The sequence below is a fragment of the Vespa mandarinia genome, chromosome 1 (genome assembly GCF_050613455.1).
Source record: "Vespa mandarinia isolate Hongniang chromosome 1, ASM5061345v1, whole genome shotgun sequence".
NCBI classification, from domain to species: domain Eukaryota; kingdom Metazoa; phylum Arthropoda; class Insecta; order Hymenoptera; family Vespidae; genus Vespa; species Vespa mandarinia.
The window spans coordinates 2,403,204-2,420,301 of record NC_140810.1 but is presented as its reverse complement, the minus strand read 5'-3'; the positions used below and the strand labels follow the sequence as shown (position 1 = coordinate 2,420,301).

The 17,098-nt window shown below is 29.6% G+C and overlaps 2 protein-coding genes across 5 annotated transcripts; both read left to right on the top strand.

The window, feature by feature from the left end:
* Nucleotides 1-776: 776 nt before the first annotated feature.
* Nucleotides 777-6,852, top strand: LOC118446040 (lysyl oxidase homolog 3A). Its single transcript, XM_035876200.2, has 8 exons — nucleotides 777-1,387; nucleotides 2,353-2,499; nucleotides 3,048-3,323; nucleotides 3,620-3,826; nucleotides 4,311-4,608; nucleotides 5,679-5,807; nucleotides 6,310-6,433; nucleotides 6,680-6,852. The coding sequence occupies exons 1-8, from the start codon at nucleotides 1,165-1,167 to the stop codon at nucleotides 6,800-6,802; spliced, it is 1,527 nt and encodes a 508-aa protein (XP_035732093.1). The 5' UTR covers nucleotides 777-1,164; the 3' UTR covers nucleotides 6,803-6,852.
* Nucleotides 6,853-8,843: 1,991 nt separating this feature from the next.
* Nucleotides 8,844-16,067, top strand: boss (G protein coupled receptor bride of sevenless). Of its 4 annotated transcripts, XM_085660319.1 has the most exons (9): nucleotides 8,845-10,133; nucleotides 10,224-10,467; nucleotides 10,607-10,735; nucleotides 10,886-11,374; nucleotides 11,775-12,284; nucleotides 12,769-13,260; nucleotides 13,782-14,128; nucleotides 14,700-14,939; nucleotides 15,749-16,066. In XM_085660319.1, exons 2-9 carry the CDS (start codon nucleotides 10,326-10,328, stop codon nucleotides 16,013-16,015), a joined length of 2,616 nt encoding a protein of 871 aa, XP_085516445.1. In that variant the 5' UTR covers nucleotides 8,845-10,133; nucleotides 10,224-10,325; the 3' UTR covers nucleotides 16,016-16,066. The 4 variants fall into 4 exon arrangements, with proteins under 4 accessions (XP_035732088.2, XP_085516456.1, XP_085516445.1 ...); XM_035876195.2 differs by having other exon boundaries at nucleotides 8,844-10,467; nucleotides 15,733-16,067; XM_035876194.2 differs by having other exon boundaries at nucleotides 8,845-10,467.
* Nucleotides 16,068-17,098: the final 1,031 nt, after the last annotated feature.

Genomic DNA, 17,098 nt, shown 5'->3' with positions numbered 1-17,098 from the left:
TTTAAACGTCGAAATGGAAACTCGTAAATCGAACGAAATATTCTTTTTTCTCTTCTATTTTTATTTTTTTTCTTTTTTTTTCTTTTTTCTTTTCATAGCGCAACTTTCTAAAATTTTCTTTCAATAAAACGTGATAACGCTTGCAAATTTTTCTTTCTTTGGATTCTTTTTTATTTATTTATTTTTTTTTTTTTTTTTTATCAAAATATGAAAAAAGTAAGAATATTTTTGTTCGATGTGATAATTCACATTGAAAATTTTATTCACGACGTATGCTATGAAACTTAAAATATTTTCGTTTAATTATAATAATATCATTTGTAAATTTGTCTATTTCTTTCTTTCTTTTGATGAAATAATGAAAAAATTTGAAATTTTGGTTTAGTCGAAAAAAAAAAACGAAAAAAAGAAAAAGAAGAAAGGAATCTGATCGTACGATAAATTTAAGCTTAGTCTTTTAATTTGGAAACGTCTTTAATTTCAATCATTTCATCGCTGTCGATGACGAACATGAAAAAAACTACTTTGAAAGAGAGAAAGAGAGAGACAGAGAGAAGAGAATGAGGGGACTGTAAAAAGAGAGAAAAAGAAACGATCTAGCATGTGTGCCTCTTAAGAAGTGCCAACTTCTCCATAGATACATACATACATACATACATATATATATATATATATATATATATATATATATATATATATATATACTACATCGTTCGTTGCGTTACGTAGACGATACTCTTGCGTTACATGAGAGAGCAAAGATATTACATTGCGTGATCGACGGTGCACGCATCAGTAGTCCGGAGAACGGTAAACGAAATACACGTGTTGCTTAAGTTTTTTAATGTGTCCAGACGGACATTCGCGGGACGAACGATTTCGAAGAAAGATCTTTAAATTTTGACCTTTTAAAACGATCTATGATAGAAATTTTTTATCGAATTACAATAGCCATTGCCAAATGTATCGGTATATTAAAAGAAATGAATCATTGATCGCCATGCTTTTTTACGAAGCTATTCGAAATGTCGAATTTCGTCAATAATATTAAAAAATTTCATTCGTGACGATATAAGTAAGAAAAAAGGGAGAGACAAATAGAGAGAGAGAGAGAGAGAGAGAGAGATTATAAGAAAATTTGAATGAAAAAGAAAGATCCGAAAGATGAGATTGAATAATTTATTAAGCGAGAGAGGACTGCTCGTTTTAATGACGATCGTATCGGCTTTGTTTGATCTTTACGTGATCGCCGATGACGATAACGTATCGACGATGGAGCGCGCGAAAAAGGCACGAATAGTGAAGAAGCTTAAAAGAGATTTTCGAAAGTTAAAAAAGCAAGAGGGTGCGATAAAGTTGGTCGGTGGTGAGAATGGCGATTACGAAGGTGGGTACGTTTTGAAAAATTATGAAGAAAAGGATAAAAAAAGAAAGGAGAAAAAAAAGAAGAAGAAACAGAAGAGAGGAGAAAGAGAGAGAAATTGTTTGAAAGGTCGCATAGCATTTAAAATTTTCCGCGAAAATATATATTTTATGATGGGATGAAATCGATAAAGCGGATTTTAAGGGTTTTTTAAACGCGGTATTTAATTGAATAAAAAAAATATATTTTTATCAGCAGACGATTGTTAGGTATATTATACTACTAACGTTATGTAATGAATGATTAAAAAGAGGTCAACGCAAGTAAGATTTATGTCAACTATGTACTTGACGCACATAACACATACGTGACGTACTTAGGCGATACCGTGAATCGTGGGGTATGTAGATGTACACGAATATACATATGCATATGTACATATGTTCATAAATATTAATTTTACACGTATATATATATATATATATATATATATATATATATATATATATATACTTAACGCATCTATGTGTTTATATATTTAACCAATAAAAAAAAAAAAAAGAAAAAAAAAACAAAGAAAAAATGTATCGATATATTAAAAATATTTTTTATTCTTCTTATTCATATTAATCGAAGATAAAATGAAATTTATGGGTATATTGCCGTGACGTAATAATCTTTTTATTGGCATTATCTTCTCGCGCGTCGATCAGTCCGATGTAATAATAATGGATGCCTTAACGAGTTCTCTCTTTCACCATTTTTATCAAGAGATCCTTTTCGCGGGAATTCTAAAATTCGAACGTCATCGCGATATCGTAGATTCTTAATTTAGATCGTTACGACCGATCTCACGTTGAGAATATTGAAGGAGCTATTTTTCTTTTATTTCTTTTATTTCTTTATTTATTTTCTTTTCTTCTTTTATTATTATTATTATTATTATTATTCTTTTTTCAATTCTTCTTTTTTTGTCATTTGTTATCCAGGTAATATAGAGATATTGCACGATGGTAAATGGGGTAGTATTTGCGACGACGAATGGGATTATTTGGAGGCCAATGTGGTTTGCAGGCAATTAGGGTTCGACGGTGCAATTAAACCGACGACCAACGGTTATTTTGGACAGGCCAAAAGTGAGGAAAATCTTTTGTTGTTTTTTATTTCTTTCTCTGTTCGACCTCAAAAATACTATTAGTCCATCCTTATCCTTTCTTTTTTCCTTTCTTCTTCTTCATCCTCTTATTTTCTTTCTTTTATTATTCTTTTTTTCTTTTCCTTTTATTTTACTACTTCTCGAAATAGCGTTTATCCGAGGACCATTTCTTTATTTTTCTTCTTTTTTCATTCGAAATTAGTCGGACAATAGTAAGAACCATTTGAAGAAAAATTTTTCTTTTCACTAGTACCAATGTATAAATATTATTCAAAATGAAAAAAGAGAAGAACTAATATGTACTTTTTTTTTCTTTTTTCTTTTTTTTTTTTTTTTGTAAACGAATATAAACTCATTGTTGAAATAAGTAATTAAGAATAATTGAGAATATTTATTGATTTAATTAAAATCTCGATCAATGTGATAATAAAAAAAGGATCGTTTGATCGAAGAAGATCGAAGTTATAGATCGGACGATTGATTTTCTTATTTTTCTTTTTTTTTTTTTTTCTTTACTTTTTTTTCCAGGAAAGTACTGGATGGATAATATTTATTGCGACGGTACAGAAGAGGAACTTTCCAAATGTCGTTTCGATGGATGGGGAAATTCTGATTGTGAGAGCAACGAGGCTGCCGGTGTTATTTGTTTTCACGAAGAAGAAAAATTGTCATTGTCTTCCTCGTTTAAAGAGAAACAAGAAAAGTCAAGGATCAAGGATGTGCATCAGCAGGGCATGGCCTTACGATTGGCTGGAGGTCGAGTTCATAACGAGGGTAGACTTGAAATTAAACTGGGCACAGCTGGTAAATTAATCTTGTTAATTCATTCCGTAACAATAATAATAATAATAATAATAATAACAACAACAATAAATATAATAATAAAATCATAGAGATGTAATGTAATATAAAAATATAATAATAATAATAATAAAATTATTATTAGATTTTTTTTTTTTTATATTTTACAATCATTTTCTTTCTCTATTGTATATTTTCTTTGATTTTTTTTCCGATCTAATCACCGAGGATCGTCGGCAAACTTGAACAGAACGTGGGTACACAGTTAGGTACATAAATACAAGCGTTTGCCGTTCTAGATTGGGGTGTCGTATGTGGCGACGGCTGGTCCCTCTTCGAAGCAGGGGTGGTCTGTCGTCAACTAGGCCTTGGCTACGCCTCCGACGCGACACAAAGCAACTATTTTGTCGGCGAGACTATACCCATAGCGATTAGCGGTGTACGGTGTCATGGGGATGAAAAGAATCTGGTTGAATGTTTACACGATAGAATTCCTGATTGTTCAGGTATATATTATTACAGCTGAAATTCTAATTATAATTTAACCAGGACATATATATTTATATATATATATATATATGTATATATATTATGTTACTTAAATGTTTATACTTCAAATTATATATTTTATTTCGAATAATTGGATAATAATCCTTGATTAATTTCTTTGATTTCTTTTTTTTTTTATAAAAATAAAATATTTTTATAATTTTTAGAAATCATATTATCAAAATTGGAATTTCTAAATTTCTTGCCTTTTTATTTGTTTTCTTTTTTTTTTTCTTTTTTTTTTTTTTTAATAAATTTTACATCTAATCAAATAACAAGATATTGAATTATGTTAATGTTTAATAAACATTTTTATATATTGTTTAATGAGAAATTTGATATATTCATATTTTTATAAATCAATTAATGAATTAATAAAAGAATTATATAAAAAACAAATATATATATATATATATATATATATATATATATATTATATAGGTGGGAACGAGAATGTAGCGGGTGTAGTGTGTTCTCGAGATATGCCTGATCTCATTTTTGATCATATCGAGTTAATGAGAACAGCACATTTGGAAGATCGTCAGCTTTACTGGCTTCAATGCGCTATGGAAGAAAATTGCGTGGCTTCGCGCGCATACAAAATTCAAAAGGAATCATATAATTGGCATTTTGAGAGCAGAAGGCTCTTGAGGTTCACCGCAAGGATTTTAAATGCCGGAACCGCTGACTTCCGACCAGCCGTGCCTAAACATTTATGGGAATGGCACATGTGTCACATGTGAGTTGTTTTGATAAGCGAATGACGTCTCTCTTTCTCTCTCTCTCTCTCTCTCTCTCTCTCTCTCTCTCTCTCTCTCTCTCTCTCTCTCTCTCTCTCTCTCTCTCGTGCCAAGAAAATCTTGACTACGATAAAATCCCTATCGATGTATGTACGTATTTCTATTTTTTTTATTCATTTTTTTTTTTTTTAATCTATCACGACGGATATCAAATTCATACGTGATTTTTCTTGTTTATTTCGTTTTATATTATTTTATCGAAGTTTAAGATGGCGAAAATTAAATAACGATGGAAGTTTTCAAATGATATTCCATTTTTTTTCTCTTTTTTATGTTTTAAATCGTGAAATAAAAATACTTCCATTTTTCTCGTTCCAGTTGTCTCTCGATAAAATATAATATATTAAATTCGATGAATATTGGATTAATATTACGATTTGATTATAAAAGAATACGTTTGTCTATCAATGTTATGCAATTTCAAGATTAAAAAAAAATATTTCACTCGTCATTTCTCAAAAACTTATAACATATTGAAGTCATTGAAAGAATTAATTAAAATATGATCCGTTCGATCGTTCGTCAAAATTTCTCAGTCATTTTTTTCTACATTTATAAAATAAAAACATTCTACGCTCGGGCCATTATTGTTTTTCTTCCTTTTTCTTTTTTTTTTTTCAAACAAATATTATATAAGCATATATAAAATTAATTGAAAAATTAATTAATACATTAATTTATCTCGTTACATCGATCATCTATTTTGCATTAACATCTTGATAGATCGTGTACGTTGAAATATAAAAGGGATAATGAATTTTGATGTGTACTATATATACATATATATATATACACATACATAATAATAATATAAGAATGACCTTGTTAGTTAGCTTTTCAATGTTTCTTGTAACATTGCCGTAACACTCGTAGTAGCATTGAATTGGTTGTGTAAAAATGACGTGTATAATAGATCGTTTGGAAAGTATGATCTATGGATCAAGGAGACATGCTCAAGTGCCGAGGTTCGAGTAACTAATCCATTAAAACGTTGCTATTCTTTTTATAGGCATTATCACTCTATGGAAGTCTTCGCTACATTTGATATCATCGACTCGAGTGGCAACAAAGTGGCAGAGGGTCACAAAGCATCCTTTTGTTTGGAGGATAATCAATGTATTCCAGGAGTTCAGCCACGGTAAATGTATAAGAACGACAGAAGTATCTTGTAATTATTCATATTATACATGATTGGATCAAAAGTTGATGTTAAATATTAGTCGCTCATTATCGAAACATTTTAGCTTAATTATTTTTTTTTTCTTACCTTTTTATTAATTTTTTCTTTTCTTACGATTATTTAAAGAAGAAAAAAAATTAGCCTGGAAAGTCGAGAGAGAGAGAGAGAGAGAGAGAGAGTCATTGATTATTAAAAAAAAAAAAGAGTAAAAAGAGAAAAGAGAAACTTTTGGTCCACCGTGTATAAAAAGTATTCCATCTTAAATAATAGTTCTTCAAATATCTCATTTAGTTGAAATAATATAAAACAAAAAAAAAATTTTAATACCTTATTGTACGAATTACGGGAGAAACTTTTTTTTTTTTTTTTTTCTTTAATTTAAAAATTTTAACTTAGATCACATCTTTCATAATCATTGATTCGTGTATATATATATATATATATTTTTTTTTTTTTACAGATATAAATGTGCGAATTACGGTGACCAAGGAATCTCCGTTAATTGTAGCGACATATACAAACACAATATCGATTGTCAGTGGGTGGATATTTCCGAGTTAGAACCAGGACAATATACGCTTAAGGTAAATATATAATAGATTAATAGATTTTATTATTAAATAGTAACCTTTATGCCTACAAAAATTTCTAATTAACTTCTTCCTTCCTTTTATTCTCTGTCATTTTACATTGCACGTTCACATCACCAATTAAGAAAAAGCTTTCATTTTATCACTTTCTCTCTCTCTCTCTCTCTCTCTCTCTCTCTCTCTCTCTCTCTCTCTCTCTCTCTCTCTGCCGTATTCTTTTTTATTTCCTTTTTTTTTCAGGTCGCCGTCAATCCGGAGTTTAAGGTCGGTGAAATGTCGTTCGACAATAACGCAGCTATCTGTCGTTTGCTTTATACCGAAACATTCGCAACTGTACATAGTTGCGTCATGGGACGACCTTGATATGATCCAATGAAATTACAATAATACTCTTGTTATCTAAATTTTCGATAGGACAATGCAAACTGAGAGGCTGCTTATCATTTTTTCCTCGTACACCCTTTATCTCTCTCTCTCTCTCTCTCTCTCTCTCTCTCTTTCTCTATTTATCTATTTCTCTCTGTCTTATCATAAAATTTTTATTAATTCTCATAGATGATGTTTACGATTTTTCAGAAATAAAATCGAACGATACACTTTAACTATTGTAAGAATAAATCTATATAAAAAAGAGGACGCCGGTCGTTATCGCATAGCAAACGATCGATCGTCTAACGTTGCTATACTCTCTAGCTGTCTCTCTCTCTCTCTCTCTCTTTCTTTATTCCTTGCACTCCGATGATCGGTGTATACGATGCATAAAGTGGACGCTATTTTAGACTATTATAGGTAGCTGACGTAAAAGCATTCTTTATTCTTCCGTAGTGTAGACGACAACAAAGTAGACACTATGACTCCATGAATTTACACTGATTACATATTGCACTTAATTCGTTTCACGTTTCAGTATAGAATCATTCGATGTCTGTCTATCTCTCTATCTTCGTATACTAATTGATACAAATGATCGAGACATAGACAGAGAGAGAGAGAGAGAGATTTCATTGTGTTCTCATCCACAAAATTACAACACGCCTTTGGAATTGCATTTTAACTAGGTTTTGTCTTTTCGAAGGACGATCGATCAGCGGTTTCTATGATCGATCTATCGTTGCAGAAAATAAAAGGAATAGAGAGCGAGAAAGAGAGAGAGAGACAAAGAGAGAGAGAGAGAGAGAGAGAGAAGAAAAATTGTTATAATGGATAGTTATGCATCATGTATAAAATAATATTCATTTTGATAAGGAAATAAAATAAATGTATGATCGACAATGATGATGATGATCGATGATCACGATTACGTAGAAAAACAAAAATTTTGACGAGTACGATTATAATTTTTTTCATTCTCTGCATAATCACATAATTGGAATTTTTCTTATTAATTATTAAAAATGTTCTTATGATTATAACACAGGCACACACGCATACATATGTGTGTGTATATAAAAATTGCAATTTTCTTTGTTTAAATATCTTTAGATTGATTTTGACATTAATTTCATATATGTCTGTACACACGTTTTTTTATATTTGTTGATTTATATATAACTAAAAAATGTATATAAACGTGATGATTGTATTTTGAAGAAGTTCAAAAGAGGTGAATTAAAAAAAAAAATAGAAATACATTAATTTGTGAGTTCTACCTGGCAGAGGTATCATATAAAAGTTTTAAAATAAATTTTTATCGCTTTTACTTTGCTACATAACAGAAAAGAGAAAAAGAGAGAGAGAGAGAGAGAGAGAGAGAGAGAGAGAGAGAGAGAGAAAGAGAAAGAAAGAGAGAGAGAGAGAGAAAGAGAAAGAAAGAGAGAGAGAGAATAGTCCTTTTTAACGAGTTTAAGGTTTAAGCGTTTAAATTAGTTTTGTTAGGCTAGAATCTAATTAACTCGATGCTTACCCGAGCCAAGCTTGTCGTTTTTTGTCGTCTTTATGAGCAACCCACGCGCTTCGACTTTCATAATATTAACGCTATTACGCCGGTACAAAACGTACATCCGATAACTAAATCAGTCGGACTTGGATACATACATTCATGTATATATGTATACATAAATATAAATATGAATGCAATTGTATTATAAATTGTGTATATATATATATATATTTATATAATCATTACTCGAATGTTTTATTAAGTACATCTATTTATATATATACCTATAGATTACAATATGTAATATATCTATAGATAAGAATAATTAATTTGACAATCTCACATATAATTAAGGACATATTTAGATAGTAAAATTGTTCAGAATGACATATTTATTTTATTGAGATAATGAACTTCTATATAGTTTGACAAATTTATATATATATATATATATATATATATATATATATATATATATTAAATTTGGATTCAGTCAGTTTTAATAATGAGCATGGATAAAGGGAACAAAATGAAAAAGAAAAGAAATAATACTATGAATAAAAATAAAGGAGAGAAATATAACGACAATGAATTGTTAAGAATAATTAATTTAAAGATGAAAAAAGAGAAATTATTTGGAATAAAAATTGAAATTGATATTTAATGAAACCAACGGGGAACGAACGAGTTCGTTAATGAAATAAGGTCGACAAGATGGCTGAGAAATGGAAAGATGGCTCTTGATCGTAAGGTCAATTGTCAGCCTTTTTTAGAAGAACAACAATCTAGTCATAGAACCGTTCTAAAAACGATTTTATCGATGTAACACAATTTTGTATAGGAGTGGTATTAAGTAAAAAGGAAAAGACCCTGTCAGTCAATTAAAGATTATGTTCACCTTAAATGGCTGCAGAAAGTCAACGTGACTGTGTTGGCCGAAGTATATAATTCGTTTAAGAGGTACATAGACTGGCGGGTCTAGGCCAGGCAGAAATATGGCTTCCACGGTTCTGTTGCTCGAGAATATCTTTTTCCCAGTCGAGATTTTAAACGTTATCGGCATCGACATGAAGCTACCTCTTTGTTCTACGAGTAATCGTCGTCGTTTTCGTTGTAATAATCAAAAAGCTATCGTCAAATTTCGTGAATTATTAGTGATTAATGAGAAATATCGCAGTACGAAGAAGATCGTTAATCAATCGGACACTTCCTATTTTCGTTAACAACGTTTCTCTCGTACATCAACGTGTATACTCGGTGTACTCGAAGCCAAGAGATATTCTTCTCTAGAAAAAAAAAAAAAAAAAAAAAGAAGAAAAGAAACTTCGTTCTCGTCCTTGAAAATTTCTACGACCTTAATTATCCTCAACACATTCATCGAACAACTTCAACGTATTAATTCGAAAACTTGTCTTTGAGACGATCGAATCGTACTTTCAATAATCACGATAATTCTTCATCGAGATATGACTCTCGTGGTTGAATTTAATCGACGGAATCGAAATTAATATTAAAGAGAATCCTTTTACGTGGATTCTACGTCTATCTTCGATAATCTACTCCAATTACGAATATTCTTTTTCTTCTTCTTCTTCTTCTTCTTCTACTCTTTTTTTTTTTCGATTGACGTCATTCAAATCGTCGAAGAGATAAATCTAACGAGACCAGGATTCGTGTTCCAATGTCCAGCTAAATCGATCGATGATGAAAGGACTATCGTGATATATTGAATTACGAAGGACCGAGGAGGAGGAGCAAGAGGTAGAGGAAGAGGAGGAGGAGAAGGAAACGCTTCGAGGGATTTTCATCGGCCAAGTAATAGCAAACTAATAGTCCTTTTTTTTTCTTTTTTATTTTTTCTTTTTTCTTTTTTACCTTTCTTCGTACGTAACTAAAACGTAAAAGGGAAAAGAGAATGTTGTCGTCGTCGTCGTCGTCGTCGTCTATAAAATTCTTGAAAAACGTCGATCCTCTATTACGATTCGCTTGATCACAATCGTCATCACTATGTCAAGATTTTCGATGACGAACATATTGTTGTTCCTTTCGATATTGAACTTTGACAAGTTCTTCCTTACGATGGAGGAACGAGTAGTATGTGGAAAAAATCAAACACTCGTAGAGATACCAGGAGATGCAATGTTATCCGGTAAGTAATCATGATCTTTAAATCCTTGTTCTTCTTCTTCTTTTTCTTCTTATATGATTAAAAAAAAATAATAAATAAATAAATAAATAAATAAATAAATAAATAAATAAATAAATTATTTTGTTCCAATGTCCCGTAGTTTTCGTCGATCTGAACTATGGAACCTTTTGTAACTTAACGTCTGTCAAAGGATACGAAGAAATTTCAACGGCAATATTCGTCGTAAAAATCTTGAACAAATTGAAATACGTGCCCGATTTAACGTTGGGTAAAGCAGAGAATAAATTTGTATTAGGATTATCAAAGAAAAATTTTTTTCATTTCTTTCTTTGTTTTTCTTTTTTTCTTTCCTTTTTTTCCCCTTTCATCGATACTCGCGCGAGACGATCTATATGATAATTTTTAACAATCTTTATAGGATTAAGGATCTTCGATACGTGCCAGGAAGAGACTATGGTTTATAAGCAAACTTTACAAGCTGCCGTGGATATTGATTGTTCTGAAAATTATGAAATGGGCGTCCTTGTACCAGCCATCTATAACAATATTCTCGAGCCTTTGCATAATTTTAGTGTATTACCTATCAGTTCTTACAGTGAACAGAATCTGACGAAGCCATTGATCAATATCATGGTGCATTATATCAGTACGAGATTCGAATCTATCGATTTGGTCCTAATCAATTCTGATTTTCTATTGGATTATTTTTTCGATGCGGCAAGAAACTCTGGTATATGCGTGAAGAACTACAAGGATATTAAAGAATTGGAGGAAAATGTTACCGAAGCACTGATCGTTGTTATCGGAAATATCGACGATATAAAAAGGTCGATTGAAAAGGGAGAAAAGGTCGAAGGACCTAGAAAAACGTGGATAGTTTTATCTCTCGACAGGTCCCATGTTGATGGTAAACATTTCGAAGGCTTCGATAAAATATTAATCTAACGAAAAGAATTTTCTAGGATTTCAAACATATTTCGTTGTACAGGTTGAGTTAAAATTTTTTTGCAGTTCTTTTCATTTTTTTTTTTTTTTTTTTCTTAATCAATTACTCCTTCTCGAGACTTTTTAGATAAATTTCTTTTTCTTTCTCTTCAAAGAAGAACATTAGTTCTAATATGTCTCGTTAAGGAGTAATCGATTTTTCTTCTTTTTTTTTTTTTTTTTTTTTAAATCACATTATAACCTTTGACCCAATCTATATTTTTTTTTTTTTTATAATAATAGAAAATTCATTTATAGATTATTCGCGAATAGATTAGAAATTTTATTTGTTTGAATAATGAGAAAATTTTGAATTTTTTTAGATCTGGTGCCATCAGGATCGTACATCGTGAGAACGGTATCCTTCGATATCGATACAAAGCAAGGACTTTTTCAATCGATCGAAAAGTTTTCCGAAAAGAGTATCAATACGATCGCACATTCACCATATCTTTTAGGTATTGGTAAAGCTATAATCGAATTGACAGGACTCTTGCATGATTTACGAAAGAGAAATTGTCCTCGAGAAAATGTATCTTGCGTGATGCCACGTTTCATTTCTCACACTCGTCAAGATATTAAAAATGTCGATATTTACGAAACACTACAAGTTTTACCGAAAGCTCAGTCGATAAAATATATCGTTTCTATGAAAGATCATCAGGACTCGCTCGTCGATGTTGCGACATATAATATCGAGCCAAATAAATTTCGAATATTGCCGGAAAAAAAAATACCGAGAATGCCAAAGCTCTGTTTGAAAAAATTCGCCAACAATTGCGGGCAATGTGCGAACTTTCAAAGGAGATTCGATTCACGTGATTTAATTAAAGGTTTGTAATTTTTAAATAGAAGGAATAATTTCAAAAAAAAAAAAAAAAAAAAGAAAAAGAAAGAAAATGGACAAAACGTGCCTTTGACGTAAATACAGAGATCGGCTGGAATAAAAGTTTCCTTAAGTAGATCCAAAGTTCCTGAACTTATAAGTTTTGCAATCTGAAGAAAAAAAAAACAAAAGAAAATTAAACAAAAAAAAAGTATCTCGTTAAGAGTGTAATTGATTTTGTAAACTTGCGTATAAATTTTTGGCTCGTCCTGTAAACAATATGACATTAAGTCGATTCATATTGAAAATTATTATTAAATAATTAACGAAAAAAAAGATGTATTTTTTCTATAATGATATATTTTCAAATAATATTCGTTCTAACTCTATGATAACGGAACATTTTAATGGATAAGATATATCGTTATATCTGACATATGATATTTTTAAATAAAACATTTATCAAAAATAGATTGTATTTTGAAATATAGGTACACAAGAAGATGGTTTCTTAAAGACAGAAACTTGGATACCAATCTTCTTAACGGTTGCCGTTAGCGGTACTTTTGCTTGCATCGTCATCATCGTATTTATTTTATATCGTTATTTCGTCGAGGATATACTAGATGGAAATCCAACGTTAACGATCGTTCTGATATTAGGAAATATATTCACATTGCAAACGGTTTTACCATTTTGCATGAACGACGATCAGTATAGTACTCGAGAGCATTTGAACTCAAGGAAGATCTTCGTGACTACGTTAGCCTTTGGCCTGCTCTTTTCAGTGATGTTGTCGAGGGCCCTATTTCTAGCATTCTCTACGGGTGGTCTATTTACCACTCACATAAACGGTTACCTCCAGGGGCTAATGGTGTTCTTCGTGTTCGGTGTACAAATCGCCATATCGACCAGTTATTTCTTTCTCAGCACCCTCGACTCCGCTATCGTAGTCAGGAGTCTCATTTTTATTGCTCTCTTAGGTAATCTTTTAATGCAAAATCATAATATTCTTTTTTCTTTTATTTTTATTTTTTTTTTTCGTTTTTCTTTCTTTCTTTTTTTTTTTTTTTTTTGTAATGAAACTTATAAGACCGTAGAAATTATTTCGCTATATAAATAAATAAAGATAAGAAGACTTTTAAATCTTTTTAATATTATTACAAAATAATTGTCATGTCTTCTCGTAATAATTCATTATTTTTAATATAATAATAAGATAAATATATATATATATATATATATATATATATATGTATATAATGAAATATTTAATATAGTCTGTCTATTTAATTTTATTACACGATATATACACGAAATATCATTTTTGTTATATCATATTTTATAATATAAAAATAATATGTATATATATATATATATATCTGATTATTATATTAATATATTATATATATATATATATATATATATATATATATATTATTGTATTAATATTATAAATAAGATAAATAAGAAAATATTTTCTAATTTTTATTTATTTCTATAGGTTACGATATATTCTTACTGGCAATGTTATTCGTCGTTTGCTGTTTCATCGCTCACATAGAAAGAAATTATCGCGAAGGGAAGTGTTTTTTTGGAACAGTGATTGGCTTAGTTGTTAGCTGGGCTATCTGGGTGACGTCTTTCATCCTGATGGAGCCGGAAATTCGCGACACTGTGGTCTGTTTTGGTATATTAGCTACGGCCTACCTAATCATCATTGGTATTCTCATTCCGAGAACTTATTACATGGTGACAAATTTGCCAAGAGAGATAGACTTTCGAGCAAGATGCAATCCTGCCGTCGATTTAATATCCGATCCAAGAACAACAAATGCTTTTGCTAGACAGGTCAGAAAAAAGAATCAACGAACAAAAATAACACTTTCATTTCAAAATTCAAAAATTAATTAGAGTCAACTTTCTGACTTTCTTCATTTACTTACTTTTTCTTTATTTTAGCACTTGACTAGTTTCAAAAAGCCTTTTCATCCACGGTTCATTGAACTGTATCGTAAATCTTGTGTAACGCACCAGCCCCCTCCCAACCCCTCTTTTTCTTCCCTTTCTCCAATTAAGCCTCGCATAGATTTCTTACTTGGATTAGAAGCACGTTATCGCATGTGCAACCTTTTATAGATTCTCTGTTAAATCATTATTTATTTATTATTATTATTATTATTATTATTTTATAGATTAACTCATCGTAATATTTTACGTTAAAGTCATTTTATGCTTCTTTTATTTCACAGAAGATCGTCACATATTCATCTTTGCTCTTACACTTGATGTTTGATGAAATTTGAAAAAAAAAAAAAAGAAAAAAGAAAAAAGAAAAAAAAGGAAAGAAATATTGTTTATTTGTTGTATCGATCGATCGAGAATAAATAATAGATCTTTCTCTCTTATGATTCTAATATAGAATCGAGGATTTTATGATTACGTTCATCCCATGGGTGCTGGTAGTACAAACAACCTACAAGCTCCTCCTATGTTTCCAAATTATTACGGTAGTTCAAGCCCAAATCCAAGGTCACTGAGTCACTGCAGGAGTCCTGATCCCAGGAGAATACCAGGTTACAATAATTATGGTTTTCGTTCGGAGATGAGAGAAATTGAAAATTCATACGGTGTACCACGTGTATGCGTCGAAAATATTGATGTGAGTGACTCTATGACGATGATAAAATTAATATATATATATATATATATATATATATATATATATATATATATCCATTATATTATCAGAAAATAAAAAAAAAAAAAAAAATTCGATAATTATTATTTATTGATTTGGACGTCGACGTATTATAATTTGCAAGTTTAATTGAAACACAATTTTGTAATGTTTATTTTAAATGTTTATAAAAAATTTTATTTCATTTCAGTTTCTTTTTTTTTTATTTTATATAAATTAAATTTCGATTATTTATTATTTAACAAGAATAAATTTATGTGAAAAAATATACAAACGATATTAGATAATTATATCGATTTATGGCTAGTGATTACATTATCAATCAACGTGTCCCAAACGTTTTCATAAATATCATACAAAATAATTTATTTATTAATCTTAATATTATTAATATCATATACATATAAATAATATTATACAAATATATTATATTTATATATGTAGGTATGAGTAAAGTTTATTAATACAAAAGTTTATCAATACATTTTAATAATGTTATTAATTGATATTAATATATAAATTACATACCTATATAAATATATATATATATATATGCGTACATAATTGTATATAAAAAAAAACAAAAATTCAATCAGTTTTAAAAATAAATCGGAAAGTCGATGAATAATATTATCGATAGGATTATTAGTTTGTCAAAAAAAAAAAAAAAAAAAAAAAAAAAAAAAAAAAAAAAAGAAAGAAAGTAAATTCATGGAAATCTTAAAAAAAGAATCAGAGTAAAATGTTCAAGTAGTGCCATTATGTTTTAGCCTCAAAGCGTCCAGATCGAGAGGAGCAACGTAGATTCGGCTTACGCTTTACCGAAGTCTCAACGAAAGAAGAAGAAAAAATTAATATTAGAGGAGAAAGATTGTATCGAGACGGACGTTTACGTCGAGAACAGATTATCTTTGAACCGAAGAGAACACGACGAATCGTATCCTTCGAGATGTGCCACTCCAAAAATGGGACAAACAGAAGCGACGATTTGTGAGGAACAGGAGGACTTAGATATTAATAGAATAACAAGATTTTGATTTCTTAATTTATATATAGATTGATTGATATAAATTATTGATATAAATTAAGGAATGTCTCCTTTATTAAAAGTAATATACCAAAAAAAAAAAAAAAAAAAAGAAAAAAAAGTTTTATAATTTAATGTGTGAAATATTTTAAGATTACGAAATAAAAAATACATGCCTTCTGATTAAACTGAAAGTTTAATTTCATTAATTTCATATTTTAATCAACTGTTTTGAAAAATATAAAAAAAAAAAAGATTATTGAACAAGTATAGAAATAAAGTTAACCAATTGACGAAATATTAGTTTAGTATTATTGTACATAATAATACGTATTTTCAAATGTAAATGATCTTAAGAGATAATGAAAAAATTGTAAAACATACAAAACTATCTTACAATAAGTTTAATTACTATCTTACTAAAGCCGTTATCATTATATATTGAAAGGAAAAATATAATAAAATTATTTTACAATAATAAAATTAATAATAGCTTATTCAATTCGTTGAATATTCAATGTTCGTTACTTTCTTCTGTTCATAATCGATGTCCTTTATCTTCATGAAATTGTGAAACTTTTATTAATATATAATTTTTTTCTATTACTCCTAACAAATGAAATATTTCTTAATTAATATCAATCTGCATATATATATATATATAGCAATCTAATTATTTATTTATAATAAAATATGTTTGAAACATAATTAAACGTGTTTATTAAAATATTTTTTTATCATTTTCATCGGTATAACGTGTACGTTACTTTAATTATAGACTCGCATAGGTAGGAAATTAAGTTAACGAAAGTTGTAAAACGAGTATGCGAGAGTGAAACAGAGAGAGAGAGAGAGAGAGAGAGAGAGAGAGAGAGAGATGGTCCACATTGAGGAAGATAACGTAGTCCCATGTACGTCAGAGTATAGAATCAATTCGTTCCCCCTTCCAAAATTGCATTATGGTCGATCGTAATTTTACAATCGAGGCACAGGTGCATGTCCCATCGGGAAAATATCGATGACAGGGCCGTAAGAACTATGCGAACCAAATGTTTTCCATCGAAGGATTCAAAGTATATTTATTATTAATTCT